At 42.1% G+C, this 23,603-nt stretch overlaps 1 protein-coding gene across 5 annotated transcripts in view; it reads left to right on the top strand.

Annotated features, from left to right (window-relative positions):
• Positions 1-23,603, top strand: part of NOS1 (nitric oxide synthase 1) — a 182,831-nt gene that overhangs the window by 69,203 nt on the left and 90,025 nt on the right. For all 5 annotated transcript variants that reach the window (XM_089677183.1, XM_089677186.1, XM_089677170.1 and 2 more), the window contains exon 3: positions 18,532-18,637. In XM_089677183.1, coding sequence (XP_089533309.1) covers positions 18,532-18,637 — 106 coding nt within the window. The remainder of the gene's footprint in view (positions 1-18,531; positions 18,638-23,603) is intronic.

The raw sequence follows: 23,603 nt of genomic DNA, 5'->3' as shown, positions 1-23,603 counted from the left end.
TCATGGGTCCCTGTACGGCCTCCCATTGCTGCTGTCTCCATCGCCACACTCTGCCATGTGCCACTTTCAGGTCTCCTCACACTGCTGGTGTGTTGAATTTTTTGACATAGGGTGCTGGCAGATTACGGGTCTCCCATAGCTGCTGCCAGGCCCCTAATCTGCCATAGGCCCCTATATACCGCCTCCTCATGCTGCTGCCAGGTCCAGAGTCTCTCATGGGTCCCTGTACGGCCTCCCATTGCTGCTGTCTCCATCGCCACACTCTGCCATGTGCCACTTTCAGGTCTCCTCACACACTGCTGGTGTGTTGAATTTTTTGACATAGGGTGCTGGCAGATTACGGGCCTCCCATAGCTGCTGCCAGGCCCCTAATCTGCCATGGGCCCCTATATACCGCCTCCTCATGCTGCTGCCAAGTCCAGAGTCTCTCATGGGTCCCTGTACGGCCTCCCATTGCTGCTGTCTCCATCGCCACACTCTGCCATGTGCCACTTTCAGGTCTCCTCACACACTGCTGGTGTGTTGAATTTTTTGACATAGGGTGCTGGCAGATTACGGGCCTCCCATAGCTGCTGCCAGGCCCCTAATCTGCCATGGGCCCCTATACCGCCTCCTCATGCTGCTGCCAGGTCCACAGTCTCTCATGCCATGTGCCACTTTCAGGTCTCCTCACACTGCTGGTGTGTTGAATTTTTTGACATAGGGTGCTGGCAGATTACGGGCCTCCCATAGCTGCTGCCAGGCCCCTAATCTGCCATGGGCCCCTATATACCGCCTCCTCATGCTGCTGCCAGGTCCAGAGTCTGTCATGGGTCCCTGTACGGCCTCCCATTGCTGCTGTCTCCATCGCCACACTCTGCCATGTGCCACTTTCAGGTCTCCTCACACTGCTGGTGTGTTGAATTTTTTGACATAGGGTGCTGGCAGATTACGGGCCTCCCATAGCTGCTGCCAGGCCCCTAATCTGCCATAGGCCCCTATATACCGCCTCCTCATGCTGCTGCCAGGTCCAGAGTCTCTCATGGGTCCCTGTACGGCCTCCCATTGCTGCTGTCTCCATCGCCACACTCTGCCATGTGCCACTTTCAGGTCTCCTCACACTGCTGGTGGGTTCCATTTTGTCATAGGGTGCTGACAGATTACGGGCCTCCCATTGCTGCTGCCAGGCCTGTAATCTGCCATGGGCCTCCGTACCGCCTGGTCACGCTGCTGCTGGGTCCACAGTGTGACATGGGTCCCTGTACCGCCTCCCATTGCTCCCACTCTGCCATGTGCCACTTTGAGGTCTCCTCACACTCCTGCTGGTTTCCATTTTGTCATAGGTTGCTGTATGGCCTCCCATTGCTGCTGCCTCCACCGCCACACTGTGGCTCCAAACACTGGTTTTGGCCCCGTGACTGGCCAAATGAGTGAAGTGTGCGGTGATTCTAAGATCGACGGCACTCATCTGCATGTCATACTGACTGACAGTATTATTTCTCTTCCCCAGCAGACTCCAAGGGCATTTAAATTAAAGGTACAGTGTTCTGCACTAATATTAAGTCTCTCTGAAGCCTAGAAACACCCTTTTTTAAGTTAAATTCACAGCGAATATATTCGACTCGAATCGAATATTGTCCACGAATTCGCCGAATCAGTCGAATCGAATTTTTGAATACTTCGCTCATCTCTAATTATTACCCTAGGACAGGACTACAGAACAGACCCTTCTTCTGCTCTCCATAAGTGTGTGTGTGTATGGGGGGGTTCTGTAGTCGATAAAACAAAGAATTTGATAACAGAATAACAGTCAGCATAGGCAGAGAGTTCAGGAAGTTATCAGCTCACAAGATTTTTGGCAGAATCAGTAAGCCTAGGTTCACACTAGAATGCTGAACCCACCATCCGTGTGCATTTCCCAAACCACATTCAAATTGCAATTCCCTTAAAAACTGCAGTGGGAGTCAGTGCAATCTTACACCCCAAACACAGGTTGCAAACGCAGTGCGTTTTCCTGCACTTGACAGCATGGTACAAAATGACACAGTGGAGTTCCAAAATTAGTGCATGCACAACTTCAGTGCGATCTCATGTGATTTGAGCCCATTCAAAATGAATGGGCTGAAATTACACTGCACTGAATAGCATGTGAATTGCACAAGAATGCGGTGCAGTTGCTGTGCGATTTATATGCGGTTCATAGTGTGAACAGAGGCTTAATATTTGTTTGCACTTATCAAACAGATATTACAAATTGTGGCTTTAACAAGCTTAATGGGATCAAATAGGAGAATTTCATTGTAATGTCAGCTATAGATGGTGTGATTTTTCCTTTCTGCCACCACGGGTGGCAGGAAAGGTAATCATTTGATTCCCCCATCAGCATAGTCAGTGTCGATGGTGGAATGTGTTCTTCTGGCAAGGGGGCTGGGGGTGTCGTCGCCGGCAGGAGGACACAGTGATTATTGCTAGCGGCTATAATAAATAATCACAAAAACCCAACAGGTTGATTGTACCCAAGCTGATATATCGATCAACTTGGGTACATTCAACCTGCCCATACATGGTTCAAATGTCGGCTGGTCCCTGTTGAGCCTGCCGAGATTTGAACCGTCTATGGCTGGCTTTAGGGTTCACATACATTTAAAAAGCAACTTAATGGTAGAATCAAGAGAAAAATCCACAGAAGTGATAAAGAAACTATCATTTAGACAACTATATTCTATTAATGCTTTGGACAAATAACACAAGCTGCAATATTTGGTACATAAAAGTACAATAAATCTCATTATTATTGAGATCATCATTGAGAATCTTGTGCACAATGGTGAAAGTCACTTCCAAGTACTTTGTAACAATGATGTGTGAATTCCCCTCTGCTAAGTATTAGTTCCAATCAAGCAAGTTTTCATCCCCTGGAGGCGACACTGTGATGTCTCACAGTATGTTACCAAAGAAGAAAAAAAAACAGGATATCACGGATCAGAGCTAAACCACACAATAAAATGACACTCAATGCAGCCAGATAAGTGCTAATATAGATACCCAGCCTGTGGTGATGGCTGAGTTAATTGTTTAACATGTCCCCAAACCGAGCATCATGACAGCAGCTCCTAAATATTTAATTGCTTGCTATATTGTATCAAGTGAGCTTGAGGAAAGATTTGAAGCAAGAATAAAGACACAGAGCTGGTTGCTATTATACATTACTGTAAGCACATGTACAAATGTATTTGCAGATGGGTCGAGGAGTTTTCCAATACAGTAAGTCCCCTACTTACGAACGAGTTCCGTTCTGGGAGGTTGTTCATAAGTCCAATTTGTTTGTAAGTCCAACAAAGTAAAGTTTATAATACTTTTCACACAAATAATGCATAAAAGCAAACACAAGAAATACTGTAAAGAAAGGATGTTTCTCTTATAGTACCTTGAAATGTACAGTAGTACAGTACAACATCTGACATACAGGAGCTGGCATGGAGTGACCAGACAGGACCACTGCTTTTATGCTTGCTTCCAGACATCCTAGGCTTGAGATCAACACTGTACTACTGTACACTATTGTACTATACAGTACACAGCAGAACAACCGCTTGTGGCAGAGGGTGCATGCAGCTGACAATGTACAGCAGACACGTGAGCTACTTTCGTGATTTGGCATGTGAATGCATGTTCGTATCTTTGAAAGTTCGCAACTCGAATGTTCGTAAGTAGAGGACTTACTGTATTTGGCACAAATTATAACTATGCCATGGAAATCACTGGCATATTTATCAGACATGACCAAAATTTGAAGATGTGCACCAATAACTGTCACTAGTCCTCATGCAAGAAGACTGGACATAGAAGCAGACACTGTGGTGGACACAAATTATGCCATCCCAAAGGCCTGTCAATGTGCCACATCCAGTCAAACTAACCCAATGAGTTGAGAATGTTAAGTGTTTCTAAAGCCTTGTTATAATTTACATAAATACAATCCATGGGACAATAAATAACAAATCCTTGATTCCTTTTTACAAAAATGTGCCTAACCTCACATATTTATACTTCTTCTCAGCCGCATCCTCCATCATATTAATACCTGATTGTAACAACTTCCATTAGGGAAATGTGCTCTTGAGCTCAAGAGCACATTCCCCTAACATGCTCTTGAGCATCACATAACCATGGGTTTTGGGGTTACATATTACATCAGCCATTGCACTAACGAGTATGCATTCCACTTTACTGGTAAAAATTGGTTGATGTGAGGGCAATTACACACCCAGTCAGCTGAAGAAGACACATTTGTCCTCCTTGTAGAAATGTCTCAGACATACCTGTGCTTCACCTCCCATAGCAGGGATTGACAGCAGCTCCAGGCTGCTGCTTGCTTATGTCAGATTGCCTGTGCACACAGACGCAGGCAGCATTTGGAGGTTAGAATGTAATACTAGGAGCAAAAATGTGCACACATGGGTGATGGTCTCCATCATAACCTGTGTGGAGATGTAAGCACCTTCTATAGGGAGACAGGTGGAAGAGGTTGCTGTAGGAGAGAATATTACAATAAAGCCATCAATGAGAAAAGAAAGAAGAAGATAAAGAGAAGGCATATGTATTAAGATTATTAAAGAGAAACGTAAAGTCCAATTCTAGGCTAAACCTAACTAGTCTTAAAAATGTCCCCCCCCCTCCCCTCACACCTATGCTAACGAAGCTGTGTAAGAAAGATGTATATACTTACGTATTATCAGCCTACTCCAGTCTGGCCTCATGATCCTCTGTGTCAGGCAGCGGGTGCAGGGAAGAAGAGAAAATGCTCAACAATGGTTTGTAAAGCTCGGATCAGTGACATCATCCATAGGCTCCCATAGCTCACACATTGTTGGTGCTCCATCCTCTCCCCTGCAGCCACTGATTAGTGACACAGGAGGCCAAATCACATAACAGGACCAAAGCATGCTAAAAATAGGTAGGTATTTACATCTTTCTTAGGCAGGCTAGCCAGCATAGGTGTTAGGAAGGCGGGGAAGGAGCATTTTTAAGACTAGTTATGTTTAGCCTGGACTTCTACTTTAAATACAAAATAGCAGAAGGGCTTATTAATCACTTTAAATCAATACTTTTTAGCTCATTCCCTTTAGTAAATCAGCTAAAGTGTGTCCAGAAATGTGGGTGACAAAATGGAATTCTCCCACCTGTCAGCCCTTGGTGTCAAGATCCTGAATGAAACACTTCCCTCTCTTACCAGTATACAATGGCAAAGTCACTAACATGAGCATTCCCTTCTAGTTGAAAGAATGATTAAAGACTTGGACATCCATACTTTGAAAATATAGGTTTTGATAGGCTTGATGGGTTAAGTAAAAAGAATAAGTGAAGTGGAAGGGATTGAAGGTAGAGGGTAGATGAATGTGGGTGATAAATACACTTAGGCCACCTTTTAAGACAGTCAGCTATAATTTCTGTGCTGTACATTTATCACTAAGAGTGAATGTTTTCCAGATCTCTTCACACATATACTTGGGAAATAATTACAAATAAATAGTGTGTTTTAAATAATTAAATGCACCTGTAGTTCTTTATGGACGTGTGGGAGGCATTTACTGTCAGTGGTCCCTGAATAACAAAGTTTAAAGAAATACAGCAGTTAGACATGAGCAATTCATTGCGGTGTGAATATACATTCAGAAGAATTTTTGGTTATTCAGAGATCCGAATATATCCGAATCTCTAAATGAAACAGTAACAAATTAATTGAAATTCATTTAGTTTCATTTCGTATATTTCTTTTCTAATGCATTATAAATTTTCAGAACAATTCAAATCTGATGAGAAAATGGATCGACCGATCTGAATTCTATTCAAAGAATAGCTGGTTAAAGCAGGCTGCTGTGTCCTTAACAACTGATGTCTTATCAGCTGTCAGCTGGGTTCACCACTGACAGCTGAATGTAAAAAAATAAATAAAGAATTCTGGAAAAAAACTGCATGCCCCCCCCCCATCCATACCAGGCCCTTTGGGTCTAGTATGGTTGTTAAGGGGAACCCCATGCCCCAAATTCCATACCAGACCCTTATCCGATCATGCAGCCCAGCAGGCCAGGAAAGGGGGGGACAAGCGAGCGCCCCCCCTCGAACCGTACCAGGCCACATCCCCTCAACATGGGGGGTGCTTTGGGGTAGGAAGGATCCCCCCAAAGCACCTAGTCCCCATGTTGATGAGAATAAGGGCTTCTTCCCCAGAACCATGACCTGGTATATGGGGTGCGGGGGGTGGTGACCTATTGGAATCTGGAAGCCCCCTTTAACAAGGGGGGCCCCAGATCCTGCCCCCCTATGTGAATGAGTAGGGGTATGTTGTACCCATGCTCACTTGACATTAGAGTGTAAAAAGTGAGTTGTTGTTGACAAGTCCTTTATTAAAAAAAAAAAAACAACAAAAAATAATTTTCCACTGAAGTAGATCCAAAGTCAATCATAGTGAACACTGGCTGCCGACCCGAAAAAAAAAAAGAGTTCTGCACCCGACAAAGACTCCTGCCGTCTGACAGCTCTTAAATACCTAAGGGGCAGGGCCACTGATAATATTACTGAGTGACCCTGCTACCTTGTGACTACAGCATGCCCCCAGTCAATAAGTCAATCCCCACAACCACCAAGCCTGGGTTGTGGCGAAGAGGCCCTTGTCCTCATCAGCATAGGGACAAGGTGCTTTGGGGTGTGAGCGCCCCTATTCTAAAGCACCCCATCCCATGCTGAGGTCATGCAGCCTGGTATGGTACAGGAGGTGGGGTGTTCGCTTGTTTCCCCCCCTTTCCTGGCCTGCCAGGCTGCATGCTCGGATAAGGGTCTGGTATGTATTTAGGGGGATGGCACGCCATTTAAAAAAAAAAATCGGTATGAGGTTCTCTTTAAAATCCATACCAGACCCAAGGGGTCTGGAATGGATAGGGGGAACCCCCACACATTTTTTTCCAGAATTTATAATTTCCAGCAATTGATTTTTTTACATTCAGCTGTCAGCAAAGAGCCCCGCTGACAGCTGATAAGTCATTAGTTGTGAAGGACCCGGCCTGCTCCTTAGCAACTAGCTATTCTTCAAATAGATTTCAGAACAGTTTTCAATCGATTTGAATTCTAATCGTTCCAGAAATGTGAAAGTCGTTAGAAAATTAATAAACTAAACTAAACAAAGTGAAACTAAACTAATTCTGAAAATGAGTAACAAAATGAAATTAGTAACATAGCGAATATACCCAAAAACAAAACAAAATTTTCCGTTCTGCACATGTCTAGCAGCAGTGCAGTTATCAGGTATGAGTGTTCACATGTTGGAACCACAGAAATTCTCAAGGAGATCTCTACGGTGGCCTCATATTTGAGTGTCCTGTTGGGTCTTTAGCAACAGAATACACAGAAATAAGCAAAGGTCATGCTGCTATACTGTGACAAAGCATCATTGCGGTGGGGACTAGAATGTGCACATCTTTAGAAGCCAAAGGCAAAGACACATTGAGCACAAAGATTTTTCTGGATCTTTGTAAAGTACCTGCTGGACCTAATCCATTTTGGGGAAAAGGCAAGAGGATAACTGCAGTATCTATTCTCATTCTGTTTGACTTTGTTAGGTAAGTTACTCAAGAAACGGTGGCAGGTTTTCAGTACTACAAAGAATAAACAGATGTCTCCCCATTCAGTGCCACTCTCTCTCTCTCCTCAAAGGCTCAGGGACAGCAGGAGGAACCATTGGCTCCCGCTGCTGTCAGTCACAGCCAGTGAGCAGAGAGTGGGGAGCGGGGCCAAACCTCACTGTGTGTGTCTATGGACACACAAAGCCAGCTTGGGAGTGAGCCCGCATGTCTGCCCCCATAGTAAGCTCTTGCTATGGGGGCAGACACTGAAGAAGAGGAGCAGAAATCACTGACGGGGTACCCCAGAAGAGGAGGATCAAGGCTGCTCTGTGCAAAACCATTGCACAGAACAGGTAAATATGACATGTTTGTTATTAAAAAAAAAAAACAGAATCTTTACAATCCAGAATCTTTACAACCACTTTAATCAATCCATAAAAACACTTCCGGCAAATGTATGTTTAAAACATTAATGCTGTGGTATTGTCAGCAAATGTTAGTGCAAGAGATTATGAGAAAATGAGGAACATCTAACAACTAATCTGATAGCTGTAAAACATTGCCTTTTTCCTAAAGGATTCAGGATGATTAGTTGTCTATTAAAAAAAAATTCTATAAATATATACTGTATGCTATTTTAGAGGTTTTAAGTGTGCATTCATGTAAAAAATGCACACTTTAGCATGTTGGCAAAAAATTAAAAAATGCGGTATTGAATAAATTAAATCACTCAGCTCATCCACAGAGGAAGGGAATTTAGACAAACCTTTTAGGGGAAAGGACCTGAATGGTTCCATATACTCAGTGAAGGATTATACTGTAGTAAATACATCCGATTTTACAAGTAAGGTAGATTCAGGACTTCTTGTTTGTTAGCAAGTCACTGAAGCTAGAGCTATGCAGAACTGTCTTTTGACAAGCGCAATGAAAGATTTGCTACATGGTCATTGTTACAAAGCTCATTGCAGCCTGTTCCCGCAGAAACAAGGCTTTTTTAATTACACATACTGGTTAGGGCAATTGCTGCAGGAGTCACATCTCACCTCTAGTGCATTTTCACCTTAGGGAAGCATCAAAGATCTCCTTATCTCTGATTGTTTCTACTAACAAGCATCATTTATCCAATAAAGGTATAAATTATGCTCTGATTATTCCCTGAACATTAATCTGCCTTGATGAAACTACTGCTTAGTTTGATAAGCCTCCATAATTACGTATGATAAGCTGCCAGAACAATTTTTTATTACAGTATTTAAGTGGAGTCATAATCGCTGCTGGATACTGTTTTGAAGTTCATGTTTTGTTTTGTTTTTTCACCCCATTAATATATTTAATAAATGTTAATGAATAACTGATAGCGACTGGATGTCGCTCCACTTCCTTAAACTGAACCTCTCCAAAACCGAGTTTCTTGTCTTCCCCCCAGCCCGCACACCACCCTCCATTGACTTTTCCGTCACATCCAACAGCGCCACCATCAAACCCGCCCCGCAGGCCAGAGTACTTGGTGTCATTCTGGACTCCAACCTATCCTTCCAGCCCCAAGTCCAATCTTTAACAAACTCGTGCAGACTCCACCTCTGCAACATCGCCAAAATCCGCACGTTCCTAACCCCAGAAACCACTAAACAGCTCATCCCCTCCCTCATCATATGACGACTCGACTACTGTAACTCCCTCCTCAGTGGCCTGCCTCGCCGCAGGCTATCCCTGCTTCAGTCGATCCTGAATACGCCTGCCAGACTCATTCACCTTTCCAACCGCTCTGTTTACTCCACCCCCCTCTGCCAATCCCTCCACTGGCTTCCGATTGCACAACGGATCAAATTCAAAATCCTAACACTGACGTACAAAGCTGTCCACCATACTGCCCCGAACTACATCACCGACCTAATATCCAAGTACCACCCAACACGCACACTCCGCTTCTCACAAAACCTCCTTCTCTCTAGTTCCCTGGTCTCCTCCTCCCATGCCCGCCTCCAGGACTTCTCCAGGGTGTCATCCATCCTCTGGTACTCCCTGCCCCAACCCATCAGATTATCACCTACTCTCCTCTCCTTTAGGCGCACCCTAAAAACCCACCCACCTCTTCTGGGAAGCATACCCCACCCCCTGCTAACTTGCCGACCTCCTCCACTCTTCCTACCACTCCACCCCCCACAGCTTTCTCCTCCTGTGCCACCATCCCCTCCCTCCTAGATTGTAAGCTCCAAGGAGCAGGGCCCTCGATCCCCTCATGTTTTGCATTGTATTGTTATTGTTCTGTCCCCCATTGTAATGTACAGCGTTGAGCAAACTATTGGCGCTTTATAAATACTGTATATTAATAATAATAATAATAACACCTTTAACACTCACTAACTAAGCTGCATTTTATCATAGTCTATCAAGTCCTTCTATTAATATGGAACTTGTTATGTCTGTATGCATTGCTCACTGTAAGGGAAAAGCATATCTTAACTGAGACTAACATACCAATTTCTGCAAAACACGCAAGAAACAGTATATTGAAAATTGCTGGTTTATACAGCATTAGGATCACTAAGATTGCAAACAGCAATACTTATAGTTATGTCAAAATAGCTTGCTGGGAGTTCAGTACAGTGAGCCATAAATTAATAATGTACAATATATGACATTATATGAAAATCGCTCTTCACTATTTACTAATTCTGTAATATTAAAGATACAATAAGGCTCCAGTTACACCATAATACAACACCTGGGTTTTTGTGCATTAAAGTGCATTGCATAAGCCAGCCCATTCATTTTAAATGGAATATCAGTGCACCTAAACATATGAAAATATAGGTACTTTGTCGGTGCATACTGATGCAAATGTGCAGTGTTTTACCCTGCATTTTGAGGCATTTTTTACTTTATTTAAAAAACTAACTTTAGAAATTATATTTTATATCATTTTAATTATTAACAAATAATCTTTATTTTAAAAAATAGGCATTACAAAGTGCCCTTATTGAATAGGTTTAGCAGAACATTTAAATAGAAAATTCAGTAGTAGCTGTTTGCTATCAGACTCTCTCTCTAATCAAATATTGTGCAGAGAAACTCAGAACATTCAAATGAATTTGGACAGTTTGTGTAATCATCTGAGAACCCAGTAGAGCAAGCACATTATTTAAAGTTCTCTGTTTACAGCTACATCATCTTCTAGAGATCCCTCTGACCTACAGAAGGGGGCTGCAGACTGTTGTGAGAGAGCTTGAAGATATGATTGATAACACCGCTCAGTGGTAACCAATAAAATTAATGGCATTTTTAACCCACCAAGTGATGGACTCAAGTTCTAGCTGGGAATTCTGAACATTGAAGTCTAGGAGCTATAAAAAGAAAGTGATGGATCCAGTCCAAGGTTGCTCACCCAAAGCTGAAATTTTAGATAAACAAAAAGAGTGCAAAAAACCTCTAACCATAAAACGCACAATGAAAACAAACAATAAAGTGATGCAAATAATATCAACCGTAAATAAAACCACCAATATACTGGAATAATAAAACCATAATATTCAGGGCTCCACTAGGGGGCCAATATAAAATATCTTGTGTGTACATGAAAGTATAAATCCCTAAAGAATGTTTCAAGACCTTTACTAGGAACCGGTGTAGAATCTTGTGTGAAAATGTTCCATAATTCCACATGTTTTAGTCCCAAAACCACCTTGGACTGAATGGATATACCTAATGTGAATCACACCAGGGTATAGTAACAACCTCCATGCCCAATAGGTCCTCTGCTAGCCCAGGTCCACCAGAAAGCACAATTCTCTGCAGTAAGATTCACATGAAATTATAAAGGACCTTAGAGTTATATTGCTTAAAAAAAAAAATGTATTTCATGCAAATGTACGCACAAGCAGCTCAGGGTAACAAAAGCTCAAAAACACCATGCTGCGTTACACCAGTATGTGTGATGACATCATAGGCCACCAGCACTTCCCTACAAATTTTGTCTATGCAAAGGACATTCTTAACGGCCTTCTTTATGCCCCCTGAGAATGCCCTTGCATAGACGAAACACATGGGGAGGGGGGGACTACCAACCTATGCCATCATCACATCACTCTTTTGTTTATCCAGAAGATAGTGTGCAACATTACCCTCTAGCACTGAGTGCACAATTATTTGGTGGTTAATTTGTGAAATTAAAATGCAAATAATAAATTCACAAATTATCCATGGGGTTTTCTATGTATTCCCTTAAAATCTATTCTACAAGTTTACCGCCTGTTGAAAAAAAAATGTGAACTTCTGCTTTACAGAGAAACATCGTTAAACAATATTTGCATCTAGATTAATTCTTTTTTTATGCGATACAGTTTGTTGAGAAGATTTTACCAAGTGATTTTCTCTTTTTTATTACAAAAGCTGTGCATCCCCCAGACACCATCCTGGCATATTAAGCACACGGGTTTTTATCTATAGTTAGATACCAGTGAGTGTGATCAGGGCCGGGACACAGGGTGGGCAGGTGAGATAGCCGCCCAGAGCGCAGTGGCTGATGCGGCAGATCCTCACCACACACAAGCTCCAGATCCATGGCTAGCAACCACCGGGCTGATCAGACAACTACTGCTGTCACACTGCACTCCAACATGCCCACAACGAGAATTTGCAACTACCTCCTAGTTGGTGGAAAGCAAGCAATTGGCCACACATGTGCAATACACACTTCATGCCAGGTAGAACAAGGGGGCAGAAATGGAGCAATCCATGCCAGGTAGAACAAGGGGGCAGAAATGGAGCAATCCATGCCAGGTAGAACAAGGGGGCAGAAATGGAGCAATCCATGCCAGGTAGAACAAGGGGGCAGAAATGGAGCAATCCATGCCAGGTAGAACAAGGGGGCAGAAATGGAGCAATCCATGCCAGGTAGAACAAGGGGGCAGAAAAGGAGCAATCCATGCCAGGTAGAACAAGGGGGCAGAAAAGGAGCAATCCATGAAAGGTAGAACAAGGGGGCAGAAATGAAGCAATCCATGCCAGGTAGAACAAGGGGGCAGAAATGGAGCAATCCATGCCAGGTAGAACAAGGGGGCAGAAATGGAGCAATCCATGCCAGGTAGAACAAGGGGGCAGAAATGGAGCAATCCATGCCAGGTAGAACAAGGGGGCAGAAATGGAGCAATCCATGCCAGGTAGAACAAGGGGGCAGAAATGAAGCAATCCATGCCAGGTAGAACAAGTAGGCAGGAATGGAGCAATCCATGCCAGGTAGAACAAGGGAGCAGAAATGGAGCAATCCATGACAGGTAGAATAAGTAGGCAGGAATGGAGCAATCCATGCCAGGTAGAACAAGGGGGCAGAAATGGAGCAATTCATGCCAGGTAGAACAAGTGGGCAGGAATGGAGCAATCCATGCCAGGTAGAACAAGGGAGCAGAAATGGAGCAATCCATGCCAGGTAGAACAAGGGGGCAGAAATGGGACAATCCATGCCAGGTAGAACAAGGGGGCAGAAATGGAGCAATCCATGCCAGGTAGAACAAGGGGGCAGAAATGGAGTAATCCATGCCAGGTAGAACAAGGGGGCAGAAATGGAGCAATCCATGCCAGGTAGAACAAGGAGGCAGAAATGGAGCAATCCATGCCAGGTAGAACAAGGAGGCAGAAATGGAGCAATCCATGCCAGGTAGAACAAGGGAGCAGAAATGGAGCAATCCATGCCAGGTAGAACAAGGGGACAGAAATGGAGCAATCCATGCCAGGTAGAACAAGGGAGCAGAAATGGAGCAATCCATGCCAGGTAGAACAAGGGAGCAGAAATGGAGCAAGGTGGTACACGTTATTCTACAGCATGCATTACAAGAAGTGGCGCAGTTCCTCATCCTTGCCCTGGGTGCTGAACCAACCTCTCCCATTACTGAGTGTGATCTCCACATGAAAATCTCCACATCCGATTTTTCACTACTTGACATTTTAGTTATTTTCATTATAAATTATTTTGTAATGGTAAATAGTGTTTTGATAATGACTGACCTGTACAGCGTTAATATTTTTTTACTGTTAAAGTGAAATTTAAATATAGCGTTGATTTTCATCACATTGTGTGCATCTGGTATTGGTGTTCTGTGTAATGTGTTGTATACAGAATATTTTTATTCCTTCCTTTGATTTGTTGCTGAAACATTTTTAAGTCTAGGTTCACACCTATGCGTTTTCTGTTTTGATTTGTAGAAACGCACAGCAGTCCATTTAACATGATTTCCTATGGGACAGGTTGACATCTCTGCATTTTCACCCAGTGTGTTTTTTTGGAAAGGGTCAGGGACTTTTCTAAACTCAAAACGTTGCATTTTTGGTTCTATAGACTTGGTTTTTTATGCGTTTTTATGTGTTTTTGGTGTATTTTGCATTTTAATCTGCCCAGCAACAACTTGGGGAAAAAAATAACAAAAAACACGTGCAAAAATTTAAAAAGTACTGCAAAAAGCACTGCAGAAACAGATCAAACGCAAACTGCATAGGTGTGCACCTAGCCTAAAGGAGAAACATGGGGGCTGTCATTGCTTACCTTCTTTGGAAAAAGGTATTCACCTGCTTGCTTGGGGCTATAGATTCAAGCTATTGAAGCCATATGTTAAACTGTATGATGTTACCTTAAATATTTTATTTCTATGTGTGTGTTCACATATGTGTATTTTATAAATCAAATCTGTTGCTCTTGCCAGAAATCCTGTAAGCTGATAACTGTGCTCTCTGCCTGTACTGACTATAGTCAGCATTGCACTGACTAATATCAGTTCCCAGCTCCCTCTGAGGACTACAGAACCATGCTTGTCTGTTATGGAAAGAAGCTGGGTTCTGTAGTCCTATCTTGTCTTTGTTGCCCTGACAGAGAAAGGTTAAGGAACATTGTCCTACTAGAACTGGAAGTGTGTTGTTGAGGGAAAGAAGCCTGAAAACAAAATGCAGCCACCTCATCTAGTGTCTAGTAAGCTGCAATATATTATAGTTATATTTTTTGGTTTAGATACAGATTAATACAATGACTGTGTGCTGTAAACACTCGACCATTGATTCTAAATCTGACTTTAATGAATGGACTAGCTAATATTTGGGCTTGAATGTAAACAAAGTCTTTTAGTAGATTCTAGAAGGTGCAGAGAAGACGTTGATGATTCACCCCCACCAATGTCCTAAGCAACACATTACTTCATGAATGGCTTGAATGTGTTTATAAACTAAGGCCAATCAGAAAGGTTAAAATAAATAGATACAGTATATTAAAAATAAAACAATATTCTTTAGTGTATTTTGCTTATAGTTGATTATTTCTAGAAAATCTAGTAATCTAAACATTTGTCATCATGACCAATCATCATAATCATGCAAGCTGTGATGAAAAAATAACAAAAAAAAACTAACTTAATACAAACTTTTACCGTTTTCAGCCTTGCAGTTGCTTTTTGTTTGTTTTTGGTGCACTTTGTTGGTTTTTAAAGGGTTTTTTTTTAGAAAACAGGAAAATAGTTGCTTGAAAGGTCTGCAGGGTTTTTTTTTTTTTATTGCTTTATGGTAAATAACATCAAATAACAATAGCATACAAAATGTGTATGCTTTCTTTACATTTTTTTAAGTTGCTATTTAGGCTCTGTTTTTTCCTATTGTCTAAATAATCTAAAGAATATAACAAAATGCAAACAATAAAACCAAATTACACTCAAAACACATGGGAAATATTCAATTTAAAGTTCTGCAAAGCAATTAAAGTCCTTAAAACATCTAAAACCACCATCATTTGCCTTGCTGCTTGAGTAAAATGCATTTAGCTGAGATTTCTGCAGACCAAAATTGGCTCATTTTGCTCATGCCTACTGGACAGAGTCAGTTTATAAATTCCCTTCAATCTCTCCAGTAAAGACGAAGACTTTACAAAGCAACAAAGCAAAAAATTGTATCATACTTAAATAGCAGTTTCCTTTCATGGCACTATTCCATCATCAGTATAATGTTACAGAGGTGGTCTTGTGCTAGAATCGTTTCTCTCATTCCAGTGTGTGCGCCGATATGTAACATGTGTTTTGCAGTCAACGTCTTCACATACAGGAACCCTTGACACTCCTATGTGGTGATGTTTTTAGTGACAGGTTCTCTTTAGTGAGACTTGCTGGGTCTAAAAGACCCTGCAGATCTCCTCTATGCTCCACTGAATGTATCGCAATGCAGATCACATTGCAATATATTCTTCCCTGGCTATGATATCCGGGGAAAGTGAAAAGGTGATCCAGAAGTGACGTCATACACATGGCTTTCCGGATCACAACAAGAAGGGAAGGAGAGCAGACATGTATACGCTCTCCCCCACTGGCACCTGCCATGTCACTCACGGGTCTGCAGATGGGCAAGCGGAGGCCGGAATACATGGAAGGGAAGCATGCGGGGGCTCTGTTACCAGAGGTGTGTGGAAGCAACTGGGCGGCAGAGCAGCCACCAGAATGCTTCCACCTGGGAGGCAGAAATCTGTTTGTCACTTTTACATGCAATCCCGGTGGCTGCAGCCACCAGGTTGTGTGTAAAACCCCCCTTTGTCAGGTCCGTTTGATGTACAGAACTGGCAGTGAAAGAGTTAAAGGGACAGGACATGAGGTAAATTTCCATTATGGGTTTATGGACAGCTATGAAACGTTAGCAACATATTCACTCTTCCCAACTCTATCAACAACTTTAAAGAAGTATAAACAGTTTGAGATGTAGTTTTGGATTCAAGGTAGGCATAGATAAATGAGATGGTGGAAAATATGGCTTTTAATACTTACCTGTTCTTCTGCCCTCACTTGAAGAGCTTCTTCTTACTGAATATTCACTCCCTTACACTTCCAGAAGTGTCAGATGCCTGGTTCCTTTCTGGGCTTTATTTGCCAACCCCTATTTCACTACAGGATACAGTGGTGGCATAAAGGATGATGGTTGGAACCACAAAGGGCAAAGGGGAACTGGTTCACAGCTGGCATTCCCTGAAGTGTCAAATAAAGAAGATACTTTAGCCAGGGATATCTCTTAAAACTGCAAGACAGTTGTGTGGGCAATGGGACAAAGAATAATTTTTTCAAGGTTCTATTCCATTATATTTTTTATATAGTGTTTTCCTTTGCGGTTTTTAACCTCTTTACACCAGCAGTATGCATGTATGTGGCCACTCTGCATGTGGGCCTTTACTCCGAGCCGCCGTATATATGTAGCCCTGTTAAAACTACTTACCGTGCTGAGAAAGTGCTCCCTGCATGCTCACGGTATGGTAGTTGGTGGGGATCAATAAGCTCCCAACGCATACTTGCGATCAGGAGCTTTCCAATAATGTGACCGCTTTGACAGCCGATCAAATGGCCCTAATTACCTGCCTCTGCCTCCAAGCTTTTAGAACCCTTAAAGGGCCGAGAGGTAGTCGGCGTCAAAGGGTCAAGGTTACTTTACAGTATAAGCCAAAGAAGAAATTAAAACGCTGTAGTGTATTAATATTTGCTTTACTAAACAGAAAGGCTGCACATACAACTGCAGGAAAAACAATTCATAGCATATAAGGTATCAAAAATATGCATAGAGTATATACATGCCCAAATCAACTATCCTTCCCAGCAAATTAGCATGAACAATGCATGCAATAGAAATACACTAAAAGTTACTTAACTTAGTTCTTTCTGGTAATGGAGTCTTCTCGTGGCTCCTTACTTCTCAGAGGCCTACAACACAACTGTTTCTTCTCCAAAGTCTCCAGAACGACTGTTGTTCCTTTGTTCGTGAGCACATGGCTTGTTCAAAGTCCCTTTCCTTCCCCTCACTTACTGCTACCTCATGTCCTGTACTAAGCTTCACAAAGCAGACCGACAGGTTCGTTAGCATATTATTAAGGGAGGCCTAGCTTCTAAAAACAACACATAACTAAAATCTAACAATTCACATATCTAAGCTATAAAAAAAACACCAACATAGCCATAGCAAAACAGATGGCAACCAGATTGCTTTAAAGAAGAATGACAGGGAGTTTACTTTTGCAGAAGCATTGAGGTAAGCATAATGTGTAATGACTTACCTCTGTGGCATTCTTTACTAGATACCTGTTTTAAAAACCTGGCATTCCCCACTATTTGGCATTCTTCCCACCATTGTCCTCTAATCCTCTGGCATGCTGGGAGCTTGGGACATCCCTATACTTTTTCTATGAGCCCAACTATTTCAATGTACACACTGTAGAGCAGAAGGTGGTGACCCAGAAATGTGCTATTCAGCAGACAGCAGCTTGTTTAACACAGGGCGCGTGGTACTATAATAATCTCCCTATACCTGCAGAATATAAATGACTTGAGTTTTTCTTGAAAGAATATGTGCACTCATGTTTTGCAGGTCTCACCATGCTAATAATACAATATATAATAGAATATACTTACCTTTCCCACTTTCCTCTGGAGATCTTCACTCTGTACCCTGACCACCTTCACACAAGCTATCTTCAAAAATGTTCTCAGTCAGCAGATACTCTGCCCACACATCACCGACCCTTCACCTCAGTAGCAGGAGCATCACCAGGCTGATGTGCTGCATAAGGGCCTTCTAATTAACTGAACAGTGTGTGCAGGGGTGAATGTACCGTGTAGAAAGATTTTATAAGGAAAGCTGTTCAGTACCAGACAGGCAGCACAAGAACATCGCTGGTGAGAAGCATCAACAGTAAATGTATCCAATGTAGGAAATAAGCTGCATGGGGAGGGGGGCCCACTAAGGATAACTACTCTGCGAGTGTACCTATTCTTTAAATGTAATTTTCCTAAAGACCTGTGTGGCTCAAATTGAAAATGTCTTGCGTGGCAGATTTGTTTTATATGGATATGTATCCAACAGTGGTAAATACAACAATCGCCTGCTTTACAATAAATACAAATTCAGTTGACTTAGGTACAATATGTTTTTCTTTTAGAAAATTGCAGAAAGCAGCAGGAAATGATCAAGTCCTAAATGATGTATGGAGGAATAACAACAACATGCCTGTGGTACTGAACAATCCATACCTTGAATGTGATCAGGTATGTCAAAACATTGCTGATTAAGCTAACCTGTTGTCTTTCCATATCACCGTTAGCAGCTTGTGTGCACTTGTCATATTAGATCGGATTGTCAGATGATGTGCCTTCACAATCTCTGGATTTGTCGTGTATTAATTATTCAGTGCGGCCATCCTGAGGGTAAATTGTCATCGAGTATTGACTAAAAGACCAGTCTGCCAGGATTTTCCTAGCTTCACATCACACTATTGATGTATAAAACCATATTATCTCAGAGATGTGTCAAAATAAACCTATTTAGATTAATCTCTTAAAATAGAGTACATACATAGTGTAAAGTATACTGATTAGTACAGTGTACGTTGGAGTTTGGAGAAGGATTAGATTATAGAATAAAGAAAAACATTTCTTATACATTTCTCATTAGGACATTTTTGCAATTATAAAATGTCTGATTTAAAAGGTACCATCAGTTCTTGTCCACATTAGACCCACATGTATCTTAGATACATTTTTACATATGCTGGTAGGCACTCTAATCAGGGGACTTGGAAGGATTTTTAATGAAGAAGAGAAACACTATGACTTTTCTTTATTAAAGTTCAGCTCAGTGCATAATTTTGGCAATGCCGAGATAGAACTTCGGCGCATGCATGGGAGTGACATCATCTTGTCATGGCTAATGAAAATGGTTAAGTATGTCAGTACCCAGAAGCAGAACAGAAGATGTTAGCGGCTAGCAAGGAGTAGCAAAGGTGAGTATAACAGTAAAATAGAACTAAAGTCAAAACCTTTTTTTAAATTTTGGATAGAGTAAGAGAGGTATATAAACCTCATTGTGTGTGTGTGTGTGTGTGTGTGTGTGTGTGTGTGTGTGTGTGTGTGTGTGTGTGTGTGTGTGTGTGTGTGTGTGTGTGTGTGTGTGTGTGTGTGTGTGTGTGTGTGTGTGTGTGTGTGTGTGTGTGTGTGTGTGTGTGTGTGTGTGTGTGTGTGTGTGTGTGTGTGTGTTTGTCCTGTTGGGAATATGTCACTTCACTTTTTGTCCCATAGCCAAAACAGAAAGTCAGAGGAAATCCCTCCAAAGTGAATAAATCCCTGGTTGTCCCGTTGGGAGATTTTTCTCTTCTCATTTTCTGTTGACAACCCACAATTTGTGATTTTCATGCACTTTAAAATTCAGAGATAGTGGAAAACAAATAGTCCTTTTGGGACACAGACATCAATAAAAACTTGGAGGGGGTTTTAATCCCTCTTTACTAAAAAAAAACAAAAACAAATGGGTCTTTTTGTAGTACAGCTTAGTGCATTGCATTATTGTAAATATAAGTCTTGTGGGGCTTATTTACTAAATAAGCAGAGGCTTCACACTTTGTAAAGCGAATGTCAGTAAAAAAAATTATAAATCATTGTTAATGTCTTAAAAACATTTTTCTCTATTTAGCCTGTAATTGAGGCAGCTATATTTTTTACTAAACATGCAGAGTATGCTTCCTTCTTTCCAATGTACACTGCTTTACTACAAATCTGTGGGGTTGATTTACTAAATTATCCACTTCCCGACCGCCCTATAGCAGATATACTGCTACAGGGTGGCACGGGTGTGCAAAATCATGTATATATGCATGATTTTGCATTTCCAGGTAGGGGGCGCGCATGCGCCCTACCCGCGCCGCCATACGCAGCTGTCAATCTTCGGGTCCCGGCAATTCTCCTCCTTGTTAGCTCGTGAACACTGCTTTGGATGGCTGTGCACAGCACAGTCATCCAAAGCAGTGTGATTACAGTGAAGAACACAAGTAAAACAGCACACAGCACACAGTTAACCCTTTGATAGCCCCTCATGTTAACCCCTTCCTGCCCAGTGCCATTAGTACAGTGTCAGTGCTTTTTTTTTTTAGCACTGATCACTTTATTGGTTCCACTGGGGATGTCTGTGACACCAAGTCATTTCCCCCAGTGTCAGAATGCCCGCCACAGTCCCACAATCCTGCTATATGTTGCTGATTGCCGTCAAAAAAATACAGTATTTATACCGCCATTTGTAAACGATAAAACTTTCATGTAAACCATTTACCGTATTTTTCGCTCCATAAAACGCACCTGACCATAAGACGCGCCTAGGTTTTAGAGGAGAAAAACAAGAAAGAAAATATTCTGAACCAATGGACTGCGGACACAGTACAGGAGATGACCAGAGACTGCGGACACAGTACAGGTGATGACCAGAGACTGCGGACACAGTACAGGGGATGACCAGAGACTGCGGACACAGTACAGGGGATGACCAGAGACTGCGGACACAGTACAGGGGATGACCAGAGACTGCAGACATAGCACAGGAAATGACCAGAGACTGCGGACACAGTACAGGAGATGACCAGAGACTGCAGACATAGTACAGGAGATGACCAGAGACTGCAGCCAGTACAGGAGATGACCAGAGATTGCAGACAGTGTAGGGGATGACCAGAGACTGCAGACAGTACAGGAGATGACCAGAGACTGCAGACAGTGTAGGGGATGACCAGAGACTGCAGACTGTACAAGGGCTGACCAAGAGACTGCAGACAGTAAGGGGATGACCAGAGACTGCGGACCTTTAGGGAGGGAGGGCGAGCGGGTACCTGAATTTGACAGGTACCCGCTCCCACTTCCGCGGAATTGTCCTCCCTTTACAGTGGGCACCCGGCTGTGACCTGTCATGTGTCCCAGAAGATGCCGGACCATTCACAAAGCGCAGCGCTTCTCGCGCATGCGCAGTGGGCACCAGGCTGTCACAGATGCCGACGCGGGAAGAAGGCGGCGCGGGAAGACTGCGCAGCGCTGGACCGAGGAACAGGTAAGGTCCTGCATCAGAGAACAGCTGAGCAGCTGGCCCGGTATTCTGACATGGTGGCGGCGGAAATACCGGACCGGCCGCTTTATATTTGCTCCATAAGATGCACTGACATTTTCCCCACTTTTTTGGGGGGAATAAAGTGCGTCTTATGGAGCGAAAAATACGGTAATTTACACGTACTGGGATTTTTTTTAGCAAAGACATGTAGCAGAATATACTTTGGCCTAAATTTATGATGAAATTTGATTTTTTAAATTTTTTTACTGGACATGTTTAACAGCAAAAAGTCAAAAATATCGTTTTTTCCTTAAAATTGTTGCCCTTTTTGCTTTATAGCAAAAAAATAAAAAACACACAGGCGATCAAATACCACCGAAAGAAAGCTCAATTCGTGGGAAAAAAAAGACGTAATTTCATATGGGTGCAGCATTGCATGACCACGCAATTGTCAGTTAAAGTAATGCAGCGCCGTAACGCAAAAAATGGCCTGGTCAGGAAGGGGGTAAATCCTCTGGAAGGCAAGTGGTTAGTAGAATCAGTTCAAAGTGAATTATAGTAAATAAGCTGACCCTATGTTCATGCTTAATAATCATTTGAATAGAAACAAGATTTATTTCCATCACCCCCGCTGTCTTCAACAATGAAAGCCAATAAGAGCTGAAAATGACAGACACGTGGCCGAAATTAAGGATCTCTAATGCAAATAACATGTGGTAAACTTAGCAAATTGAACCTTTTTTCTACTTAAAGTATATGCTAAATTGTGCCAGTTAGTATTCATAAGTGGTTTTACAGCTACATACACATGCACACACGCACGGACCCATACACACACACGCACACACACACATACACACACACGCACATACACATGCACACACACGCACATACACGCACATACACACACACACACACACATATATACACACACACATACGCACATACACACACGCACATACACACACACGCACATACACACATACACACACACGCACATACACGCACATATACACACACATATACACACACACACATACACACACACAAAGTTCATTATGTGGCCTTAAATAGAAGATAGATGAAAGGAGACGTGGAACAGAGAGGTTTCCCAGGGGTGCCTGGGATTTCCTACAGTTATTCCAGCACATGCAGATTATGGGATTCCCCTGCCACATTTAGCTGGTATTTATCTCCCATTAGTCTTCAGGGTCATCCTAATCCATTTTGTTAATGTCCGCAGAGCCACCCCCACACACACACTCACATTAATCTGCTTTTAACTTAGATTTCTGACATAAATGCAAGGATTTCCCTTCCAGCTTGCTTCTGATCCACGCTGAAATGCCCATCCCCCTGGAAGCAGAATGAATTCTTAATCTCTGATATGACAGTCCCATTTTGTGTCATCTTCTAGAGAGCAGTCTTTTTTAGGTTCACAGCAGGTTCTGTGAATAGGTCAAATGTAGAGATCACTAAGCATGTCTCTGTCAGCATTTAAAGGGCGACTGTAACTGTACTTCCTAAACGAAATTATGTGAAGAAAGGTTTTAATATTATTCAAAAACATGTAAAAAGGTATAGAGATTATCAGGTAAGAAGATTTAAAATTAAGATGGTATAATGGGGGTGATATTTTCCAACACCCACTAATCCTAAAGAAGAAAAAAGCCAATTGTCATTGTGTTGCCTCCAATGGCAGCTCACACATAACAAACTATAAAATGTCAAGTGTCTACATTTTTTGTCAGTGTATGAGAGATTTAGTATCTCTGAATTCTGTTTGATGCTTTTTCACATATGTGTTTTTTTGTTGTTATTTTGGAGTATAGTGGACCCTTAACCACTTCAATACCAATATATATATATGAATTTATGGACTTACATTAATTAGTCACTTAATTTTTTTATTAACAGCGCCACTGAATCACTTAGGGTTCATTTGTTGTTTATATGATTTATTTCACTCAAGGTGGCAGCTGTTTTTATTTAGGTATATTGTATTATATTTATTTCCTTTTGTATAATTTGCACGCATCTAGCGCAAACGTTTTTTTCACATATATCTGTGATTTTGTCTGTATATTTACCTGAATTTTAGGTAAAATAATTTTAAAAGTCAATGTCATATATATGCATAGCCAGCATAGG

The sequence above is a fragment of the Staurois parvus genome, unplaced genomic scaffold (assembly GCF_062004578.1).
Source record: "Staurois parvus isolate SC_StPar_1 unplaced genomic scaffold, SC_StPar_1.0 ptg000014l, whole genome shotgun sequence".
In the NCBI taxonomy this organism is placed as follows: Eukaryota; Metazoa; Chordata; class Amphibia; order Anura; family Ranidae; genus Staurois; species Staurois parvus.
The sequence above is the reverse complement of the archived record's forward strand: the minus strand, read 5'-3'. Positions and strand labels throughout refer to the sequence as shown.